Source organism: Melanostigma gelatinosum (assembly GCF_949748355.1).
Source record: "Melanostigma gelatinosum genome assembly, chromosome: 9".
In the NCBI taxonomy this organism is placed as follows: domain Eukaryota; kingdom Metazoa; phylum Chordata; class Actinopteri; order Perciformes; family Zoarcidae; genus Melanostigma; species Melanostigma gelatinosum.
Genome location: NC_136642.1, coordinates 15,420,544 through 15,444,375, shown reverse-complemented (window position 1 = coordinate 15,444,375; position 23,832 = coordinate 15,420,544). Strand labels below are relative to the sequence as shown.

The 23,832-nt window shown below is 42.1% G+C and overlaps 1 protein-coding gene across 4 annotated transcripts in view; it reads left to right on the top strand.

Annotated features, from left to right (window-relative positions):
• Positions 1–23,832, top strand: part of LOC306782214 (focal adhesion kinase 1-like) — a gene marked incomplete at its 5' end in the record, with an annotated part of 55,884 nt that overhangs the window by 29,732 nt on the left and 2,320 nt on the right. For all 4 annotated transcript variants that reach the window (XM_079275461.1, XM_079275462.1, XM_079275460.1 and 1 more), the window contains 14 exons: positions 305–420; positions 713–813; positions 985–1,074; positions 1,253–1,457; positions 9,073–9,184; positions 14,787–14,864; positions 14,994–15,182; positions 15,656–15,781; positions 18,387–18,449; positions 20,379–20,418; positions 21,314–21,417; positions 22,539–22,694; positions 23,160–23,240; positions 23,415–23,500. In XM_079275461.1, coding sequence (XP_079131587.1) covers positions 305–420; positions 713–813; positions 985–1,074; positions 1,253–1,457; positions 9,073–9,184; positions 14,787–14,864; positions 14,994–15,182; positions 15,656–15,781; positions 18,387–18,449; positions 20,379–20,418; positions 21,314–21,417; positions 22,539–22,694; positions 23,160–23,240; positions 23,415–23,500 — 1,547 coding nt within the window. The remainder of the gene's footprint in view (positions 1–304; positions 421–712; positions 814–984; positions 1,075–1,252; positions 1,458–9,072; positions 9,185–14,786; positions 14,865–14,993; positions 15,183–15,655; positions 15,782–18,386; positions 18,450–20,378; positions 20,419–21,313; positions 21,418–22,538; positions 22,695–23,159; positions 23,241–23,414; positions 23,501–23,832) is intronic.

Genomic DNA, 23,832 nt, shown 5'->3' with positions numbered 1-23,832 from the left:
TAAGCACATCTGAGCTCTAGATGCACCACATCACATATGCAGTCATCTCCTGCCTAAGTTAAATACACCCGCATGCTCTTCGTCATGCGTTCTGTTTGTTGACAAGAAGGATGACGTCCCCGTTAAGTTCTCTTCACTGTTGCTCTCTTTCTACGCCTCTATCTCAATTTCTCCTTCTCTTTGTCTCACTTATTACATCTCTGTCTATTTCCTCTACTTATCCTGATTTCTTTCATCGTTTCTCCTATTTTTCACCAACAAATCGTCCCGTTTCTCTTTGTTTTTCTCTCTCCGTCCTCCATAGTTACGGTCATTTCTCCAGGTGAGGAAGTACAGTCTGGACTTGGCCACTCTCATCTTGTACTCGTACCAGCTCAGCACGGCACTGGCATATCTGGAGAGCAAGCGCTTTGTGCACAGGTATGCAGATCAGGGACTCCCAAACCCCCATCATACCAGAATATAGCCCAGCGTTGCCCCCTACTGGAGGAATTACAATGACATGTGTATGTCCTGCTTCATAAAAAGGAGATATATTGTGATATGAGGGACAAATTGTCATTGATTCTTTCTTGATGTCTCATAAAGAATGAGGGATACTAGTTATCATATCATGCTGTTTTCTTCAGAAGCTACATAAGAGTAAACTTCATAGATAAAAACAAATCAAAGTGTTTAGGATTTCCGCTCAGTTTGGATTTGTCCTCCTCAGGGACATTGCTGCTCGGAACGTGTTGGTGTCTACAGTCGACTGTGTGAAACTTGGGGACTTTGGTTTGTCTCGATACATGGAAGATAGCTCGTATTATAAAGGTACATTTAACACCTCTATACACGCGCACTGTTCCCATAATTACACACTTCACTGTCTCCTTTTAACTGTCTTTGGTCTGTCATAACACAAGGAAGAAAATCACCATTATTATTCATGAACTGAGCTGATCATGAGAGTGTAACACAGCTCTCCGGATTTCTGCTTTTCAGCATCTAAAGGTAAACTGCCCATTAAATGGATGGCTCCAGAATCCATCAACTTCAGGCGATTTACCACCGCCAGTGACGTCTGGATGTTTGGTGAGTTTAAGTGCTCGTTTTTACTTCCATTCTTCATTTCTGTGACGGCAATGTCCCGATGCTTTGAGGTTTTCGGTTTTACTCTTTGCTTTCTACCTTTTGCAGCATTTAAGAGCCAACAGGTGGCTGTCTCAGTCTCGTAGTGAGTGAGTTTTTCTGTTTTTCTGTCTTTCCACAGGCGTCTGCATGTGGGAGATCCTAATGTTCGGTATCAAGCCTTTCCAGGGTGTGAAGAACAACGACGTCATCGGCAGGATAGAGAACGGCGAGCGACTGGCGATGCCCCCTCAGTGCCCTCCTACTCTCTACAGCTTGATGACAAAGTGTTGGTCGTATGATCCCAGCAAGAGGCCGCGCTTCACTGAGCTCAAAACACAGCTGAGGTATCTAACGGAGTGTCGATTGAGAGTCTTTGCGTGTCTCTGTAAGTGTGAGATAAACCTTGAGCGTCTTGCTCAAGGTCACAAACCACTAACGCTCTTATCTCGAGTGCGATGTGAGAATGTTATTACCATTATTATCTGTACATGCTCAAGAAGCATAATATATATATTTCAAGTGCGCCGGGCATTGTTTGTCCCGCATAGTAAGCTTTGGGTGTTGAGAGAGAAAGAAGCACCAAAGAATGTCTTTTGGAAAAAAAGATCCATTGGCACATTTTGTACTTTCTGTTTATTACATTTGCATTGACAAAGTGCAGCCGCCCACAGATCACCCCCAGTAACACAGCCTATCTTGAATTCTGCATAACAATAGTACTAGTTTCAGTTAAAAGTGAAGCTGTGACATTCAATCAATCAGTGTGAATCCCACTGCATGTTAGTCGCAGTCGAGATAAAGGAATGTGCCACAGTAACTGATATCTTTCAGTTTGTATGTTTCCCTACGCCTTCCTAACAGCAGGTGTCACTGTCTGTACCAGTAATCTAACAAGATGAATGCAGCATACAGTAGACATTGTACATTTAAGATCAAGCAACATATTGCTTTGTCTATGGCTTTAAATGAGACGGCAGACTGGATCATTTGAATGTCTTCGCTGGGAGGTGTTTTAGTCTGCTCTGAATTAATCCAGTTTTGAATCCTACGTTGATCTTTAATAGTGGATGTGGACGCAGTGGGAAGTCATTTCTTGTGTATGTGTGGTGAAGGGATACGTGCCGTAGATGTTGTATGATTGTCACTCCCAACTGAATTCTATGGATAAAGAGGTATATACACAAAGATTTAACACATTTTATGAATGTCCAAAACATGCAGATTTTTGACAGCAGCTATTATTATTATTATTATTATTATTATTATTATTATTATTATTAAGTATTACATTTTGACCTTCTCTGCAGCCGTGTCATGTACAGCGCAGCCTTCCTTGAACTATTTGGGCTGAGTTTTGATTTGCTCGATTCCATTCGATTGTAAATGGCTTTCACCTTTAATGGTGTTTGTTGTTGTTCACATCCATACTGGACGGAGAATATAGGATTCCTAGTACATTGCTACACTCGTTTGATCATAAACACAGCTTCTACATAGTTCAACTCTCAAAATAAACCTGAAAGCCAACACTTCAATATTCTAGTGATTGTTTCTTTTGAAATGGAGTGCAGAGCCAAAACAAAACTGTCTAAATAATATACGCAGATGGCACTTTACCTCCTGTTTGAGCAGAGTTAGCCTGGTAACACAGACGTGATGATGGCAGACATACTGTAGAGCAGCGGTTCCCAAACTTTTTACATCCCGACTGGGTTCGCGCACCCCCCCCCCCCCTTAATAAAAAAAGAAGCAACAGAGCCTTTTAAGCCTTCATAGCCGCATAAGAATCGGACCAATGAGAGAACAGTTTGCTCGCGCGTGGCATTTGTTTACAAGATTTAGTCCGCTGTTAAATGTTGCAGTGTGAACACAAACCGAACAAAGGAGCAACTGCAACATTGTATCATATTAATCCCTGAATCAGAACAAAGCAAACGAACTGAAGGTGTGAAAACGCCCTGAAACACTGCAACAAAGTTTCAATAACTTTCAGTGACACAAGGCGTCACTTTTAAAGAGCAATACGGATGCGAGCACACACGCACAGGCTCAGAGGCAGATTATCACATTTAATTTACAATTAATGACCGACTAATGTAGCCAGGATGTCTTCGGAAAAAAGCTTCGATGCGGCACGACACAGTGTTGTTGGACACCGGGATCATGTCCAACTTTTTTGCTTCTTTCTCCCCAATCATACATTCCACCATCTCTCTGGCAGCTGGCGAGCTCACGTCTTCAGTGATTGTGTGCGGTAGCCCCTTTCTCGCTATTCTGTAACCAGATATGAAGCCCGTAGTGCGTCATTTATAGACCAACACATGAATGAGACTCCAGTTGTTTTGGGCTGTTTTGTAACTCCTCCAATTTCGATATAAAGAATGTAAGGGGCTTTTGACTTGCACTGGCATGCTTGGTGTTCAGGTGGCGACGTAAATAAGAGCTTCAGACTGTTAGCCAGAACCTCACTGCACACCACGCACTGTGGCTTTGGGGAATCTGCGTTGCCAATCCAAGTGAAGCCCAGACACAGATACTTTTCATCATATTTCCTCTTTTTTTTCCCAGTCTGATGCTCCCTCTCGTTTCCTCTTTTTCACCTTGACTCCGCGATGGGCCGATGTGCTCCCGATTTGTCTGTGCTGCACCTCTCCGTTCCCCTCGCCTCCGATTCCTCTCTCGCTCTCTGTCCCTCTCCTCTTTTACGACTGATAGCTTCAGATGTCCCACCTGACAGTTTTTAAATTAAAATTACATTTTTTTTTAATATTTAATATTATTACACCATCAGACCGCCATTACACTTTTCCTCTCGCGCACCCCCTAGAGGCAGCTCGCGCACCCCACTTTGGGAATCCCTGCTGTAGAGTAAATGAGATATCTCGGTCGCGCCTTGCCTCCTTGTTAAATGATACATCACTGCCTTGTCACTAGCTTTGTCAGGAGAGAGATCTTATCTATCAAGAGATACTGTCCTGCATGTTGTGATCCGATAAGACAGAGTAAGACGACACTGTACACAATTCAAACACTGTTGCGTAAGTTATCGTCACTGATATTCCCCTTTAAACAGGAAGGGTCGCACCTATCCGTGAGTCATGTTATGTCATACTTATAATTGGGCAAGACAAGCTTCTCAGTTGTGAAATACTTTATCAACTGTAATGAAATGAGAGTTGCACTCGCAAGATAATAATGATCTTAATTTAAAAACCAAAAATCATTCATTCAGTCATCATCAGGGGCCCAAGGGAAGGAACTCGACAAATCTGGCATGTTTGATGATTTATGCCAAGCAGTGTGGGCGTACAGTATGTGATTATAATTAAGTAAGCACTGTTTCTTTTCAATTTATTTTCTGACATTGGAGATAAATAGGGGTGCAGTAGGAGTAGAGCTTTTCCCAGCAACCACGATTCAACAATTCATAATCATTCAGACACGAACAGACCTGCAGTTTTTCGGCTGATGGAGAGATAGACCGTAATAGCGGGAGTGCTGGTGGTAATGAAATAACTTGAGTTTGAGTTTCAGGAGGCTGCTGTAAAAGTATGCGTTTCACTTTCATTGAAGTACCTTCTTACTCTTAAGTCTTAAGGACCTCAGTTCAGACTTGTACACGACCTCTTTCTCTTTTTGTTCTTTTTGATTTTGATTTTTATTGTTTACCTTTTAGAGATGTCTAAAATGGCAGTCCAGTGTGTTTTTGTGTCTGTAGATATTTACAATAAATATATAAATAAGTTAAAATAATTATATAAATAATAATGTATCCAATGATCCTGCCATGGTGCGCTGTAGGTTTGGCTTAAACTCAATACATCAGATTTATTTGCTTCCTTGATCTATGTTAGAATTTAGACTCTTATTTCTCAAACATGACGATCGTATTCCAGATGTTAGCTTCATTACATTTACACAGAGAGCAGTTTCCCATTTTAAATTTCAACAAAATAACTGCAGATTCTGCAGATTCATGCATGTTCCCCCCTTCATCATTGTTATCTACTTCTGTATGTCAAACACACATAAGACATTTTAATGTAGTTTGAGCTGCTTCTTTAAATGTACAATGTTTATGCGATGATGTAATTTAGTCCAGACGTACGTTCACTGCATGTGAGTCAGTGCAGTCAAAAGATTACCTGCAGGATACAATAAAGAGTTGAAATGAGAGAGTATTTCCACAGTTATGTTTTCTTATCACTCAAAACTGAATTTACATGTAGAAAAGTAGATGTAATGTACCTCATTAGCGTTCATATTGTTAATGTTGAGCCTTAAAACATTTTACACAAGATCAACACAAGCAGCACAGCGAGATGCCATCGTTGTTTCCTGCAACATGCACATTCTCTCTCTCTCTCTCTCTCACACACAGAAACAGGAAAGTAAGAGCGCATATTTACCTCCTGTGGTTTAATGAGTTTGCTTAAAACCAGCATGACTCACACCTTAAATTCCAGCTTGATTACACTTCCAATGTTCTCAATGTCAGCTTTCTGCTTCCCCCCCCAGTTCTCCTCCTCATGCACGCTTTGCCTCCTTTTAAAACTTGTGTTTGTTAGTCTGACACATGTACAGTGTGCGTTTGGTTGTATGTTTCAATGGGCTGAAAACGAAGTGTGGAAAAGTACACATGAACTGCATTTGAGTGCTAATCCGAGAAAATCAAGAGCATTTATTTGAATTGACTGTGATATTTTGGCAAAAAGAAATGGCGAGGAACCCTTAATGTGCCTCATCCAGTGTCTTGGAAACCAAGTCAATATTGACCACGTTACCTGTGGTCACTGGCTATAATTAGGGGAAAGTCATGCCATTTAAAGTTATACAATTTGGTCTACTTTCGGTCTGGCCGGCTTTTATAGCATCATATCAATTATAGGTCTCTCCTGCCAAATATGCAGCTCTCATCTACTACTACAGTTTTCCTAGACGTTGGACCAATGTGTGTGTGTGTGTGTGTGTGTGTGTGTGTGTGTGTGTGTGTGTGTGTGTGTGTGTGTGTGTGTGTGTGTGTGTGTGTGTGTGTGTGTGTGTGTGTGTGTGTGTGTGTGTGTGTGTGTGTGTGTGTGTGTACACACAGTGGGCAGCTGCCAGGAGCTACAGCTTTCCGAAGAACAGAGGGAGAGAAAATAGACAGAGAGAATTAAAGAGGGAGGGGAAAAAGGCAAGCAGAACTTGCGCAGTGCTGTACTCTCCTAGTCAAAGCTAGCGGATCAAGACTCCTAATTCTCAGATCATATTATCCTGACAGTGAGGTCTTTGTGTGAGGAGCCGGTAGCCTGTAGCCTCCTGGGGCTCAGCTACAACGGGGCATATTTGAGTCATCCTGCCAGGAGTAGTTCATTTCATCCTTCCAGCGTTGCTGGAATCTTTTGTGGTTATTTATACTGACCTTCAGTAGTGTGTAAGCGCTTAGTGCCACTGGCCCATCATCATTGTAGTGGCTGCATCATTCTCCTGAAAGGGCTTGACTGGATATACTCCGGTGCTATTGGATTCACCTGTTCTTAAGGTACAGTATTGTCTCTTATGTCTCATCAGGCTTTTCAAATGTTGTCAGCCTATAATAGAATGAATATTTCATTTTCCTCTTGAACAATGTGTGCTGCATTCAGTGGCTGCTACTCTACCTTTTGGTTCAATCCAAAGCTGTTTTGGAGGAGCCATTTGTGTCTGAAACATTGATTAAATGTGACTCTGCAGAAATGTCTTCCAGTGTGTCTTAAAACAATATTAATATAATGTATGCACTGTACATAAAAAAGGTTATTGGACGCTATAATTGTTCGTCCTCTCCTGCAAAGAGATCTCTTCGTAAAGTCAGTGCACTTGAACCCAGATGTCTAAATCTTTTCTGCTCAGTCTGAGTCAGCAGCAGTTGTACTGGGCAAGTCTCAGGTGAGAAGTACGTGAAAGTAAAGCAGGGCAGTACTGAGAAGTCCAAGATTGTGCAGTTGGCCCAGCCTGAGTAAATAACCTAAACAGGCCTTGTTATTCCAGGTGGCGGTGTGGTGTAGGTGGGGGAGGAGACAGTCAGCGTTTTTGTTGCCAGGTGCTGATGTTGTTGTCGTCACACATATCCGTGCATGATGTCATTTACTGTCAAACTGTGAGGCAAGGCTGGCAGATTTACTCATGACTGGGTAATGACTTGGCTTCTTGAATAGACATTCAATAAAAAGGCCCTAGAGTTACAAAGCACTTTTGCTTTTCAACACACTCCTCTGGTAGAAAACAAATGACAAGCAGTTGGAGGCCCTTCTGTTATGTTGATGCAAACCATTGTGTGTTTTAATGTTGTTTCCTTTAGGCTTTTAGAAGGTTGTGAGCTCAGTGAGACTACACGTTTAAAGGATTACATTTATCTTTAAAGAGAGAGAGAAACACATTCAGAGGATTCAAGCTTCAGAGAAAACATTTGTAGAGAAGCGAAACCAAAAGAACGACAATAAATTCAATTTTAGAGTCGATATCCATTTTTGATATAATCTTTTTTTATCATTACTGTCAGGCTGAGTAAAGAAAATAACTAATGGACTGGATCTGTTGCACAGTGTTCATCCATACAACTTATATTGATATGAACATGAGACACACAATGCTACTGATACCTGCCAATGACTTGACTCGAAGTAAAAGTTAACCGTGATTTAAATAAACAAAAAAAAGTCAAATGGTTGAGAAATACCAATTAAAAATGTATGTAAATTCTTAAACCAAACAAATTAATGAATTAATTAAATGCATACGATTTCAAATGAGTAATTCATGTTGTTAATAATTCAATGTATTGAAAGAAGGCGTGTGCTGGACACAAGAAGACAGGAGACTGACTTTGACAGGTGCCAGGACACATTCACCTACACACACGCACACAAACACACACACACACACACACACACACCCTGCAGGAAACAACAGAACAGGAAGGAGGGTAACGATGTCACTAGAAATAGCTCTCACTCGTGTTGGGGAAAGGAGAGTAGAAGGAGTGTGTGTGACTGCGCGTATCGGATCGTTCAACCAGTCAGTTCTCTGTTTAGTGGAACCATCGGCTCTTCAGCAGCAGCTCCTTCCTCTGGGAATCTGGGTTTGGGTTAGCAGCAGTTTTCCCAGGGAACAGGTCAGTAAGGATAATTTTAGCGAGTGAATTCAGTGTGGTGTCTTTGGCTGCATTAGACCTAAAAAATGTTGGGTTTGGGGCGTGGGACGTTTGCCTCCAAGTGATTTAATCTTCAGTAATATCACTCAGAAATGTACTGCTTTAGTTGCTGTCACAGCTTTGCCTGACACAGCATACAGACGGTATCAGTAGATGTTATGTAGTGAATGAGTTCTCTACCTCATTGTGTTTCCGAGTTTAAATAAAGGTTGAATGAATAAACAGTGATGGTTGAAATATGTCACATTACGACTTGGCCATGCCGGCACTATGGCAGCGTAGATGCGGGCAGATTCATATGACGCTGGCTTCAATTGTGTTTATTATTGTGTCACGTTTACTGAATATTATTGGCAGTAACGAAACTGCAATGGTAGTAAGAGACTGAGCAATAAGACATTTCATAATAAAAATGAATTTGTTTTTCTTCAGACTTCAGCCACCTCTGTACAAACAGTGGGAGGAATGGTCTGTGTGTATTACAGCTGACATTCACAGCGCGTATGGGGTTGTCTGTGAGTTTTTATATATTCTAGCTGGCGGCAAACCACTTAAGCTGACATTTTAGTTGTCTGTTGAGGAAACCCCTGTGATGTGTGTTCGTATACGTAGGAGCATTTGTTTGTGTGTCTTCAGAACGGACGTTCTGTACAAAAAAGTCGTCTTCACTTGCTGAGGAGCTTGAGGCCACAATATCTGCTTAAATTAAGTGACATTTCAGTAGAAATGAATAAAGATACCAGTAACTTTTCTGCGTTACATCGTCGTGTGTGTGTTTTTTTTTCCAGCACTATATTAGAGGAGGAGAAGCTCCAGCAGAAGGAAAGGAGCAGGATGGAGATGAGGAGACAGGTCACTGTTTCATGGGACTCTGGAGGGTCTGATGACGCACCACCAAAGGTAAGGCACCACTACACCGTCTGTGTCTGTGTCTGCCTGTTTTGTATGAGTGCAACAAGTGTAGTAATAAAGAGTTTGAGTGTCTGTTGTGTTTGTACCACAACGCTCTGATCATTGCAAGTCCCAATGCGCTCTTTAGTTGGCTCTTCTGAAATGCTTTCATGTGGAGTCAGTGATGTTTTTCACACATGATTTTAAGCGACCACTGTTAATGTTAAGACATTGAAATGATTCAACTGGTAACTTATTTGATTTAATGGTTCCTCTTTTTGTACCAGTCTGGAGACACCAGGTTTCTGCTGGACACTGGTGACATAACAATATTGCTACGTCAGTTGTCAAGTGAGGTTTTCTCCCCGTGATGATGAAGGTTTAAGAACATGAAATGTCAATGGGTTGGAGCGTTAAAGAAAGAGTGTCAGGTGCAGGAAGCTAAGTCCCACATTAAGGTGCAAATGCAGGACCATCGACTCTGTGACCTTTTTACACTTTTGCAGAAAATACATTGTTTTGCATCTGAAAATGAGTCTGAGTGTGCAGGCATGTCTTCTTATGATACCTCAGTATGATGATCACCCTGCAGTGGACAGGTTAAGGTTGATGTTAGTCTAGTAGATTGGAACAAAAGAGAGTTGCTGGGTTTGTGTGCGCCCTTAACCACATTTGGGGGGTTTTTTTCTCACACGTTTGCAAATATGACATTACTTATTAAAGGTTATGAAGTCCATAACCTCCACCGCAACTCCCACCTCCCCTAGTGCCATCCCACCTCACAGCTTGTTGCCCCAGCTGCTGGCTGCGTCACCCTCCCTCACTGCCCCCCCCCCCCCCCCCCCCCGCCCCTGCTGTTAGCATCTGCTAACTGCTTCTTTTGGTTGCAACTAAAGCCGTATGTCTTGAACCGTACACTTCATAAGATTGAGAGGTTTGTTATTTTAAGCCGTCAGTGATGCGGTTGACCTATTCCTCATTTAAATCTGGTTGTAGCTATTTGTGATTGCTGCATTTGCTTTATTTCATTGACAACTAAATTAATTTAAATGTCTTGCTGGGAAGTAAAAGTGTTTTCACTGCATTTGATGCTTCTTCAGAGGCACGGTGGCTCTATGGCTATGGTTACAGTCTGTGCTTCGACTCATCCCCGTCGGTCTCGCCTATCTACTACATATCTCTATCTTCCAGAATACCTTTTATTATTGCCATCTGTCCGTCCTCTGCCTTTGTCTTTATGTTTGCAGCCCAGCCGTTGTCCCTCCCTGCAGCCCACGTTCAGTCTGGATTGTCTGTCTGCTCCTTCGCCTCGCCACCATTGCCATCAAAACGAGCGCTTTGCCTCACAGCTTTCCCTCTGCTTTGGAAACCCTCATCCTTCGTCTCCCTTCACCTCTTCTCACCAACCCGCTCCTCCACTCTACTCATCATCTCTGCGATTTCCCCATCACTTTTCCTCTTCTCCCCATCCTCAGCCTCGATCGCCTCCTCTTCAAAGTGTCCCTTTCTACAATAGCTCTTTCTGTCAGTACAGCAAGTTCAAATCTGAATCCAAAGCCTGTTTGTCCCTACAGTCAGAGACTAACTGCTACCAGCCACCTCACAGCAGTTCAGAGAGCCTGTCCAATGGCAGCTGCCCCCACAAGACAAATCCCCCTACTAACGGCCACCTGCTCTGCTCATCCCAGCCAAAGTCAAACAACTCACACTCCCATCCCTGGCACCCGCTCCTTTACCAGTCTAGCCCTAACCTTAACTCTCTGCCCCACAGATTGACACAAATGTGTCCCCACACCCTCCAAATCATCCAGCCCAAGTCAACCTCTAATCCTAAAACCCTGCTGTTGCGCAGTTTTCACAGTAGCTGCCAAATGAATCCCAGTACCCCAGTGCAACCTGACGCAGACCCCCAGCACCAGCACCCTGCTGTGCTGTCATGTGGGAGGCCCCCGCTGGTCTCTCCAGCCCCCCTCTCACTACCCTCTGCCTGCACCCTGTCCTCCACTCACCACCATCCACTCGGTGGAATGCCAGGCCTCCCTGTAACCACCAGTACACCTTTTCCCGTCTCTTGCTCGGAAAGACACACGTGTAGACCCTTGAAGGCAGGTGGTGTACGGTTAAACTGCACTCAAGCTGTTTTTAAATAACTTATTAAACTTGTTGGTCTTTATCAAAAAAAAGCAACATTCAGGATTATGACACATTTGATAAAGGTCCACGGTCAGTTTTAAATACTCATAACTAAATAAGCAATAATTAAAGCACAGAATAATATGTTATCTGTTTCATCAGGACTGTGTGACTGTGGTTTGGTGACATTTAGTTGATAGTTGCCTGGCAACACAAGCAAACAACACAACAATTGTCATCATAACTTGATTAAGCTCGGCCCACTTTGAACCAGTTATATAAACGCAGACAGTACAGAGCTTATTTCACTGAAATTACCAAAACCTTTCCAACTTTAGGAAGAAACCTGTCTGTTCATCTCTGGCCTCTTTGCTCATAATAATAATAATAATAACGCCATTGAGCAAATTATGTTTTCAGGGTCCTTTAAAGTTTTACTTCCTTTGATTAATACTCAGCACTCATTAGACATGTGGTCGGTCACTATCCCTCTTCTTTCTCTACGGCCACCACATGACAAACTAGGTTAAAGAAGCCCAGTGTCAGCTACACAGATTGACAAATGTTGCAACATTTTTTGATGAATGGATTCACAAACTCTATCCAATCTTTATGTCATTACTTAACTGAGTGCAGTGATTTTTAAACCAATGCTTGCCAACACCAGTGACTGTAAATGAGCATGTTTGTTATTGGCATGCTTCCTTTCTGTTGGACATGCGGTTGAATGCCCTCTGTTGTGATTGAATATTTTTGTTTGCCTCAGGCATTGTGTTGATGTGTCCTCGGATTATTGCACTCTATTTCTAGCCTGCTCAGGATGCCTGTTATAAATCCCAAATCCATTGGCTGACATTCAAACCCATCTACCACACGTGGCCTTCGATATAGTTTATCAAGCATAAGCAAGAAAGCAAAAATTCAAAGAATTAACGCCAAAAAAACAATCTAGTCGTCTGCTTTTAAATGTCACTGGATTTAAAATGAATTTCAGATGCTGGAACCCAAAGTTCAGAACTAATGCTGTTATGTAATGCAACAACTTTTCCACTCCCCAGGTCCGGGACTCAGCCAAGTTCAAGAGGAAAGAGCTTCAACTGTAACATATAGTGTAATTCAATATAACGCTGTTGGTCTGCAGTCGGTACCGAACTCAGTCACGTTGAATTATTTATCGGTATTCTACTAAAGCTTCCTAGGATTGAGACAGTAGCTGTGAATACATAAAGAGCTAGCTAAAAGGCCCGTCTCTGCTGAAGCCCGTTCATACAGAGCTGGCCTTCTGTCACCTTGACCTAGTGCTGGCCAGTAGTGTTACCCACCAGCTTGTTTTGGTAGGTGACCCTGTTTTTATCATGCTTTAACATCACCCCACCTCCTACATGTAGGCTTCTGCTAAGAATTATGACTTTCAACTCTGGGAACCTGTTCAAAACAGTAGTTGTTCACTTAAACATGCATGCTTTAATGGTAAAAAATACTTTTTATACCAGTTAGAAATCACTTATGGAAACATGACAGAAAAAAGCCACATAAAACAAGACTTCCCTTCCCTTCTGTTTGGCCCTCAGCTGGACGACGGGTCAAGAGTTAGATCTTTACAGCAGCCAGAATAGATTCCTGTTGGAAGTCGTTTTTGACTGCACTGTGACCTTGTTGTTGGTGATAAATGAGTCTGTGTGGGAGTCGATGGATTGTGTCTCAGAGTGAAAACTAAATCTTAATTACACTGTGCCACTCAACATACCTAAAATTCTTCCTCACAGAAGTTTGTCTCACAACAAGTTGATTTTAAGAGCTACAGTGTGTCCAAAATGTACTGCCCTAGAATGGTTGCATTCTTTTAAATTGCACAATCTGCTTAAAGATAAGGAACGATAAACGTCAAATAGATAAAGTTAAATAGACCAGATGTTTTTTTTGTTGTTGTCAAGCGCTCTGTTTCCAAAGTTGCTTCTCTTACTACCCAAAAGACCCTTTGCATGCTTTCCTTCTATCTCGCAACATTTACTTGACCCAACATAACCGTGCTGGTCTAAAGTAGTTCATTTTGCCTACATACCGGTGGCTGGAGATGTTTGTGTCACTAACACAGCCATACGTTTGTATCAGATGAGAAGCAGCTCATGAAAGGAGGTTGTGGCCAACAATTTATTTGTTTTTTAACAGCGTTCATATTCTCCCCAAACAGAGCTGTGAAAAAGCATCGGCTTATTCTCCTTGCCAGTAGATGGCGCACATTGATTTGGTCATATTTGGTCATTCATCCAAAAGTCTCCAGATAGTAACCAAGTTCTATCTTACCCTGCTTTGAACATCCTGTCTCATTAACGCCACCTTCCAGTCTGTCTGTCTGTTGGCCCTGTGTTTATCTTTCCATTTTTAAAATGGGTATTCCCCCGGGAAACCTCCCTCTACATGGATTGGCTACCACAGGGCTGCAGATTTAAACTTCCAAGATATCATTTGTTGTTCTTGTTAAAGGAACTCCGAGTCCTTCCATGTGTGAGCATGTTTACAACATGCTGTACGTTTCCCTCTCTATCTGCCGGTCTGAGAGCTTTTAAGGCTCCTGTTTGTCTCGTCCTCAGTTTCTTTGTCTTGTCTGCTTCTCTTTGTCCTCCCTTCCTACTTTCCTCTTTCCTTGTCTCCCTACCTCCCCGTCTTTCTTTGCTGTCTGTTTCCTTCTCTGTGTGTCTTTGTGTCTGTCTTGCTGTCGGAGGTGTGGTCCAGAGAAAGCTACTATGAGAGACTGTGGAAGGTAGAGGTCACAACACTGTTGTGTTAGAAATGAGCTCTGTGTTAGAGAGATTTCAATCATGAAGACAAATGTCTCCAGTCATTCTCAGAGGGGAAACTGTTCATCAACTTTCGACCGCTTCATCTCCACAAATCACAAGAGAAGAAACAAGGATGTGGGTTCACCAAGCACTTCTGTTTTTAGCTACTAGTGCCCAGCAAAGGAAAATAAAAGAATGGAGATGAGGAGCAGACACACTCTCCTCGACTAACTCGTGTTCCTTTAGCCAGCAGCAGAAGCTCAGATTTAAAAGTCTTTGTTTCTCTTTCTTTTTCAGATGTTTTCAACAACAATACATCCTTTTTTCCAAATTAGAAAAAAAAACAACAGTGCTTGAAAGAGAGGTCTTTGGTGAACGCGCAACCATAACACTCTATTAACACACCTGCATCACATCTAACCAGAGGTCCCAGTAGTCCAGCAATATAACATCGATTATACAGGGAATCCATGGATCTCGCCAGTTTAACTAACTGCTTGCTGGACTTGCAGCCCAGTGGGTGTTTCCTGTTTTGAATGACAGCTAACCCAGCCACACAAACAGCTGCGAGGGGTTTGTGTGTTGATTGTCTGAATGACCCGGTGTCCCGTCTTCTAACGTTCAATTTGTGGGCGGGGGGGGGGATGAACAAACGTTTTTCTATCTCTCAACGTCTGTCCTTCTCTGTCTGTCTGCAGCCGAGTAGACCAGGCTATCCCAGTCCTCGCTCGAGTGAAGGTTTTTATCCCAGTCCCCAACATCCTGGACACTACCAGGTACATAGACACGCTCCACTCACTGCTCTTTTGCTGCTGATGTGCTTGGTATGTAGTTCGAATTCAAATGTTTTTATCCGACTAACAGTGTGTCTTTTTTCCCCGTCCTTCCCTTCCTCCCTGCATCAGATGGCAGGGTACCCCGGCCCTCACACGCTCCCCTCGGTGCCCAGCGCCCTGTACCCCCCACAGGCTGCGATGCTGGACACGCACCACGCGCACACACACCCCCGCCACCACGTCCACACACACACACACGCACAGCACCTTCCCCATCCACATGGGCACGACATGGCACTATGGGGCTCTGCGATGGAGGTAGGAGACCAACTTCGAACTCAAACACACACAAGTATTCACACACGGGTTACTCTTCTAGCTCGCAACCATTCACACTCAGTCACTCACAGTTGTTCAAAAATAATAAAACAAAAAGTCAGTTTTTTGGTGGTTGAATATTATTGAGATCCTTTTTACTTTTTGTCGGTTGGGGCTACAGGCAAAATCGACCCACCTTCTGTCCATCTTTGTGGACGTATTGTGAATGAAAAAGTACCACCTGCATAGCAAGTCCAGTCCACACATTTACACAATAATCCTGATTTATTAAATGGTACAACTCAAAGGTCCATTGACACCCATTATTAGCAGTGTGTGTGTCCATCATCTCAGTTCAGCCTCTCATCAGTCTGGTGTGTGTGTGTGTTTCTCTTCATCTGTGGCTGTGCGTGTGTCCTTGTTGTTGGTGTGCATGTCTGTTGCAATGCTTGTGTGTGTGTGTGTGTATGTAGGACAGGGCAGTAGACATGCAGCAGTGTGTAGGCCAGCAGTGCCTGTTAATGGAGGAACAGCTGATGATACAACAACAGCAGATGGAGGAGGACCAGAGGTGGCTGGAGCAGGAGGAAAGGCTGCTGGTAACACACACAGCACACACATTGGAAAACACACTCACAGATACAGCTAATCAGTAAATATAACTTCAGATTTCATTTCATACACTGTTCCCTATTAGTGGCTTGATATTGCCACTATAACATTTTATACATAAAGGTTTTTCAGAGGCAGCGAAACAATGGTTTGCTGATGTGTTTCTGCCAGTTAAACTTAAGAACATTTCGATTTTTTTTTATGTTCCTTCGAATAAAATGTAAGACCAGTTTCATTCTAAATAATGGAGTGTACATATACCGGTATGTCTCTGCATCACCAGGAAAATGTTACTGCAGAAAAGTAGAACGTAGAAAAATAGCTCCATTTTAAGACACCCGAGTGCCTTTATTGTGTGAGTTTGTTACGCACGGTACTGTGTTTTATTGTTATCCGTAATGCAAAGCTTACTTAGTTGCCATCCTTGACTTGTCAGTTGTGTTGTGAAAGTATTTTTATTTGGTTCCATGATGCATGTCGTCGTGTTTTTGTAAATTAGTTGGAGGACTGGGTTCTATGTTTAGTTTTTTTACTCCATCGATTGGATATGATCAGAGCGCTGTTATGCACACGACCTTAGTCTCTAAATTGGAGCATTACATTGCTATTGGAGCCACAGCATCTCAATCATTTGTGACCAGAGAGCAAATACAGTTGGTTTCGCCGTTACCAAAGACAAAAAACGTTTTAAATTGGATGCGATTCTCAACCCAATTGACTTAAGCTCTAGATAGCATTTCTCCAGTGGTACATACAAAAATATGAACTGAAGAAAAATGCATCTTTGTGGCTCAGTCACTGATCTTCTGGGATACATAGCCTCCCAAAAAAATGTGTATTGTATTTCTTATTCATACTTTCTATTGAGAAATTCAACTCTCCTGCTTATTTTTAGCAGTGGAGCAGCAACTGGTTGTGAGTTATCAGTAAATTCATGACTATTCTAGTAAAACTCTCACGCTCAAAGAGAAATGAACGCAGTGTTTGTTGATGTCTGATAGAGCTAGTGCAAAAATGAATGCATGTGATGGAGACCCTCTGACACAAAGACGAGAGAGGAGGAGGAACGTTTCATGCAGCGTGCATATATCTGGGAACACTGATTGAAGGAGCTGTCTGGGGTTTTTACTCAAGAATTTGTGTGTGTGAGAGGGAAAGAGAGAGAGTTGTAGGCAGGGGTGGCCTGTGTGAATTCCACGCTAATGATAGGCTTAGACAATCTGACAGCCCAGTCAACAGTCTGTCTGTGACCCACAACCACTGACTGACAACACACAAAATTACTGAAAAGCTGGGAAAGGCGTATATTTATGTGCGTGCGTGTTGGAGGCTGGCTGTTTTTTCAGGGCGGGGCGAGAACGAGGGGGGAGAAAGGGAGGACAAAACAGAATGGTTTGGGAGAGAAGGGTAGACGTGCTCACACACTGACGGCTCTTTGGCAGTGTGCTCCATCCCTCCTCCTCTCCTTCCCTCTCTCCATGCGTCAGAGTCGGATATAAGTGCGCTGGAGGCAGGAAGCTCGAGCTGAATCGGGAATTCTTGTCCTGATGAAACTGCTGGAACAGAGTCGTAGACAGACAGGCAGGCAGACGGAGCTATAGAGAGCGATACAATAAGATCAGAACCAGATAGCAACTCAGACAGAACACCTCAAACAACTTGGACTCAAACGATTCATCAGACAACTTTGATGAACTCAAAGGCAATGCTGGTCTTCAAGTCCTGTCTTGGAAAACTGGTAGGCACGGATGGGTGTGAGGGTTGTATGTGTAGAGGTGTTTGTGTGAGGTTTTATTATGCCGTCGCGGTTGCTGCACTGTGATTCGGGGGTTAAATGTCAATCTGAAAAGTTGTGCCTCTATTTAAAAAAGGTTATTTTGTGTGTAGGAAAACAAGTCCTGCACGTCTGTATCCTGCAGCTTTGTACAGTATGTTCCATGCAGGGAGACTGGATGTGTACGTTGATTTAAAAAAAAGAAGAAATTGTGTCGCTTCACTGCTATGATTCACTCATTCATTTCCTCATTCACATAATCATCGTAAGAGTTATGATTAAACTTGGATTTTGGAGTCAGAGTCACTTGGACAGGGTATAAACTGCCCTTTATTTACTAATTACAGAGTGCTTATTGCCATGTATTCCTACAGTAATATGGCTGTATGTGGCAGTCCTTTGATGGTAAAAACATGTTTCTCTAAACCCGCAACCCTTAAAGCACATCAGTAAATTTACTGGTTTAAGTTTGCACCAGTCTTACGACAGCATGTGATTTACCCAGAGCTGATGGGATGCCATGAAAGGGTATTTGTCTCAGGGAATATCCCAGGATTCTAAATCAAACACTGCTCGTAAAGGAACAAACAGAAACGCAATGGGACTTATTGTTCATTGGAAAAAGCAATATGCAAACATTTTGCATAACTGTGAATACAGAACTCGTCCGTCTCAGTGAATCTCTAATTGACAGCAAACTAAAGTGAATCCAGCCCAAAACTTACGAATATACTGCTATATATATATATATATACTATTTATATACTATAAAGTACTGAATGGAGATATCATTTGTATGTTTATTTGTGTGAATTTAGAAACCAGACTCTAGAAGTTCTAGAGGGAGTCTGGACAGAGAAGACGGTGGACTCCAACCACCGGTAAGTTACTTTCTGCAGCTGTTTTCTGTCTCCATCCATCTCACTGTTTGTTGGTGTTATTCATACATGCAGCAGGACAATGGCAGTGGTTCATAGGCTCATTCGTAAAGCAATACATTTTGACCAAAGGGAGTTGAGGTATTTCTCCTGAATGAACTGTACTTCACATAACTTTCACTCTCAAAATCACCACCATCTCCCACTCCCACCGCATCAAAAAGGGAAGTTGTTTTTCTGAACCGTTTGTGTTTTTAGGAGAGGATGCTGTCCGACGAAGACAAATGTTGACGGAGGTTGACATTCTTGGTTGGACTCGCTGCAATTGGCTGCAGCATGCGTTTGTTTTGATTAGAGCTGAGGGGATTGATCCAGGGACAGGAAGTGACCTGTCAGAGGTTGGTTCAGCGACGAGGGGTCGATGGGTTCCCACAACATCGGCAGTTATTAATAGAGCACTGTTCCGAGAAAAGAAGCAGCCATCTTTATTCTTCGGTCTGTCCCAGTGGTACTCGCAGTAACTCAGCATGCTGGTGGTTTGTAGTCAACTGTGCTCTAGTCTGTCCATTGACGACACACTCGTAAGGGCGTGTGTCACTTTAACAGGATGATGTTTTAGATGTCTTGTGGTTGCTGATGTAACATAAATGTCCTTAAAGTCATATTTCTCAATTGTAGAGCTGAAACGGTTCGTTGAATAGTCTATTAATGATTCGTCATGAAGTCGATGCTAAATGTACCCATGTTTATAGGTTTTCGTCTCCTGACGTTTTTGAGACCCAATGATTAATTGGTTACTCAAGAACGTAATAATCTGATAATCAAATCGGAAAATATTCATTAGCTATCGCCACAGTCACATGGTGTGCAACAATATCAGTGTTTTTGAAAGAAGACATCATTTCTTTGTTTTTCACTTTTGTGAACAGAACATTTAATTGAGCACTGGGGTGTAACTGAAACGATTTACAGCGGCAGATGCACATTTCCACTCGCACCACAGAGTGGTGGTTACATGCAGTTGAGACGTCTAAAATAGTTTTGACACAGGAGGTATTGAAAGGTAACTTCATCGCTTGTTCCTTCCTGTAATTTTGTTTTTAAGTGAAACTGGAGTCGTTGTGTTTTTCTCAAAGCATTTCTGTGATTAAGTTGTTTCCCCTCAATCTAAATTATGTTTTGTTCTTGATGCCAGCAGAAGTTGTTTTAGCATTCTGAAGTTGCCATGGGCCAGATATTTCTGTCTCTGTAATTCATCTCTCTGCTTGTCCTCCTCCTCCCGTTGAATGGCTGTGGTTTGTGGTTTTAAAAGCTTGTGTGTGTGTGTGTGTGTGTGTGTGTGTGTGTGTGTGTGTGTGTGTGTGTGTGTGTGTGTGTGTGTGTGTGTGTGTGTGTGTGTGTGTGTGTGTGTGTGTGTGTGTGTGTGTGTGTGTGTGTGTGTGTGTCCTGTGTGTGTGTGATGCTGTAGTAGAGTATTTTGGGGTGTTGGTGGTTTTCTCACACAGAAACAAAACAACAGAGATTCAGTAATAGTACAACAAAGTAAATGTATAACATGTCTGGCACCACAAGAGAGTTTCGTGGCATAATTTTATGCTCACACAACCATCAAATCATAAAGACATGCTGCGGGGTTTTATCTGGTTTTCAAGGGGTAGCACTAACAAAGGAAATGTTTTTTTTCTTTTGTTATCCCTGTGTTGGGACAACACAGCAACACAGTGCTCGACCACACACCTCAGAAAACAGAAACGGCTCCTTGACCAAACAAATTGAGACGCCCTGTCGCGTGACAATTAAATTAAATAGGGTTCTTCAGAACTAGCCGGTGTTTTTTGCCTCTGAAGTTCCAATTTCCTGTGAAGCTTCTGATTACATGTGTGACTGAGCACTTGCTAACCCAGTGTTTTGTTGTTGTGTTTGTTTGTGCAGACAGGAAACCAGCACATATACCAGCCCGTTGGAAAACCAGGTAATAGACAGGCCGGTAACCGTCTGTAATTACATCCAACCGCTATTGTTTTAATCTGTCCTCCCAAAGTATGCAGTTCACACGTATACCATTACATAGCTCTGTCTCAGGGTGAGATAGAGCTATGTACTCACCCTGTGTATACAGACGCTGTCTCTCCCACTACCAGCAGATTGAGTGTCAGTCTGTGTTCGTCACTGTCTGCTTGCAGAGTTTACGGTCTGATGCCACAATGGGACAGATCAGATTGTGAACTCTGCAGCCAGCGAGCAAACGACACTGTGTTCATATGGACTCAGACTGCAGCTCAAGCTCAATATGTTGTGTGCTCGACGAGTGAATATGCTCACCGTGCAGGCAGCCGAATACAGACGAAACGTAAAAACAATCGCCTTAAAATTGTTTTACATTTGGGAGATTTTGAGGGACAGTTTCCAGTTTTTTGTCACCGCGCTTCTGTTTTCATCATTGAAGTGTTTATTGTCATGTTGAGCTGAAACAGTTAGTCGATTAGTCAATCGAGAGATAATTGATTGGCAACATTTCTTTAAATAATGGAGTCATTGTTTCAGATGTTAAATAAAAACGACTTTTCAAATTCGAGGATTAAATAAGTGTCTGAGTTTTATATCATTTTGATTTGATTTAGGATTTTAGACTTTAATGATGTCACTTTTTTCATAGACATCTATTAATCAATAATCTTTAGCTGGAGCGCCACACTGACGTTGATAGTGATTTGAACTATCACATCATTTGCTGGGGCACTTTGGTCCCTCAGCAAGAGAAGAATGAAGGATGTAAAAGTACAATTTGTCCAGAACTTGTATGCATGAGACTGTAAAACTACGAGTAGAAATCATTTTCACTTGTACGTATATGTTGTTTCCTGCAGAGCATGCAGCGCCCCCAAAGAAGCCCCCTCGACCTGGAGCCCAGGGCCAAGTGGGCAGTCTGTCCTGTCTAAATACGGGAGACAGTTACAACGATGGAGTGAAGGTGCAAACACTCGTACAGTAGCTCATAATAATACAGAGAAAAACCTGTACACACACAAACGAGGATACATTTACTAAATATACAGGTTGCATGTTTTCAATGCTTTAATATTTTCCTTTTATCTTCTTTTCCTGTGGCTACTCCCTCTCTCCTCTCCTCCTCCTCTTCCTCCTGCACTCTGCCTTACTGTCGACCTCTAGCCCTGGCGGGTAAGCGGCGCACTGTCTGTGTGTGTTTACTGTGCGTCTTGTCTGCTCGTCGATCACACCCAGATTCTTTTGATTCCTTCATCCAATCAGTTCTTCTATTTCTCTGTCTAACAAATCAAATTCTGCATGTTTTAATATCAACATAAAACACATTTATTTCAACCTTCTGTTCCCTTTGTGTAGATGCCAGTCAGTCTTTTATGCCCAAAACTAACCTCCAAATCTTCATAGTTGTGTTTGTTGTCTTATACTAACAGTATTTATGTCCCCCTCTCTCACACTGGACACTATTTTACTTTAATCACACTAGAAAACAACTAATGAAGCAGTGTTCAAGGCTTGAAGAGGGATCCCTCCTTTGTTACTTTTGCAACGTTTTCCTCATTTAAAGGTTTCTCCTCATCTTAATGGTCGAGGGTGTCATATGTTGCACAGATTGAAAAGCCATTTGAGCCAAATTTGTGGTTTTTGATGTGACAATATAAACCCAGTTTGACTTTATTTATTTTTAATCATATAAATTTATACCAATGTGTTACTGCCATCTAGTGGCCACAATAGAGAGCTACATGTAACATCTTGTGTCACAGATCATTTACTCATTAATCTACTCATTTTAGTTTTTTGTAAGTTGACGGTGCTCAGCAGTTCTCTTCTGTTCATCTTAAACTGTTTTGTCTTCTCGGCTATTTACAAAGCAGTGTGTTGTATGTTTTACTTTCTACCTCTGGATGTGCTGAGGGTCAGAAAAGCATGTTTCATGTACGTCTCTATAATCATGCAGGATATATATATATATATATATTTTTTTTTCATCAACATAGTCTCAACTCGTTCTCGTGTCACCCGGGTCTCATTCAGTCCGCCAGTCACTCATTGCTTCTTCTTTTTTTGTGCTCTCTCATCATTCAGCTGCAGCCCCAAGAGATAAGCCCGCCCCCCACGGCCAATCTGGACCGCTCCAACGACAAGGTGTACGAGAACGTGACGGGATTGGTCAAAGCCGTGATCGAGATGTCGAGCAAGATTCAACCGGCTCCTCCAGAGGAATACGTTCCCATGGTCAAGGTATCCGAGGCTCAGTTATCCTCTCTTGAGCTGCAAACCTTGACCTTTAAAACTTGAAAGCATCACGCTGATTAGTGCTGTTCTATTTAGCACAGCTCTTCAGAGGGCTGAATTTAAATACTCCTTTCACATGAATCGTTTCTGCTAAACCAGACTCCACAGATCTGACCTTTTATTCTCACTCCATGTTGCTATTAAATGTAGGTATTTAGTAATTGAAGTCCTCACATGAGGGCCTTTGTCTTATACTTTTATCTATATTTCTCCACACTTCTGTGTGGGAAAAATTACTTAATTTCTAATCTAAATCTGGTGTTTTCTAAATCACTTTATGATTTATTTATTTTTATAAGTCTGCACGTATACACAGTATTTTTTTCACAGTAATGTTAATTATTCCCTAATTTCCCATTTGTTTTGTATAATTCTGACGCTAACCTGAGTAACGCGGTGTGCGTGTTTCAGGACGTGGGTCTGGCGTTGAGGACGTTATTGGCCACAGTGGATGAGACTCTACCACAACTTCCAGCCAGTACACACAGAGAGGTAAAATCACACACTTGTGTGTGTTTTATCATCTATTTTGAGTAGTGTGGAATCAATTATGTTTCCTTATCTTCATTGAATGTTGATAAAGGATTTATATTCACACTAGCATCCGTTGACGTTGGTATTTTATCCTACCAGATCGATATTTAACACCCTGGTTTCCTTCAACAGATCGAGATGGCACAGAAACTTCTGAACTCTGACTTGGCCGAGCTGATTGGGAAGATGAAGTTAGCCCAACAATATGTGATGACCAGGTATGTTCAAATACTAACATTACAATACAGAAAGAATAGTTTTCATTGACTTACAGTGCCTTACTTTTGGAAGACGACGTGACGTTTCCGTCTAATAAACACCTACATTCTTACCTTATATTTTATTACAGTTTATTTTAGATGTTTAGTGGGTGCTGTCAATCACAGGGCACATTATCATTCATTTTAAGGACACTAACTAAAATATTTCAGTTAAAGACAAAGAAATGATATTAAGTCAGTGTTTGAAACAAAGTCAAAACAGTAACAGACAGAGTGTCTTGTTTGATGCTGTCACAGGGGGGCGTCAAAGTCAGAGATCTTAAAATTGT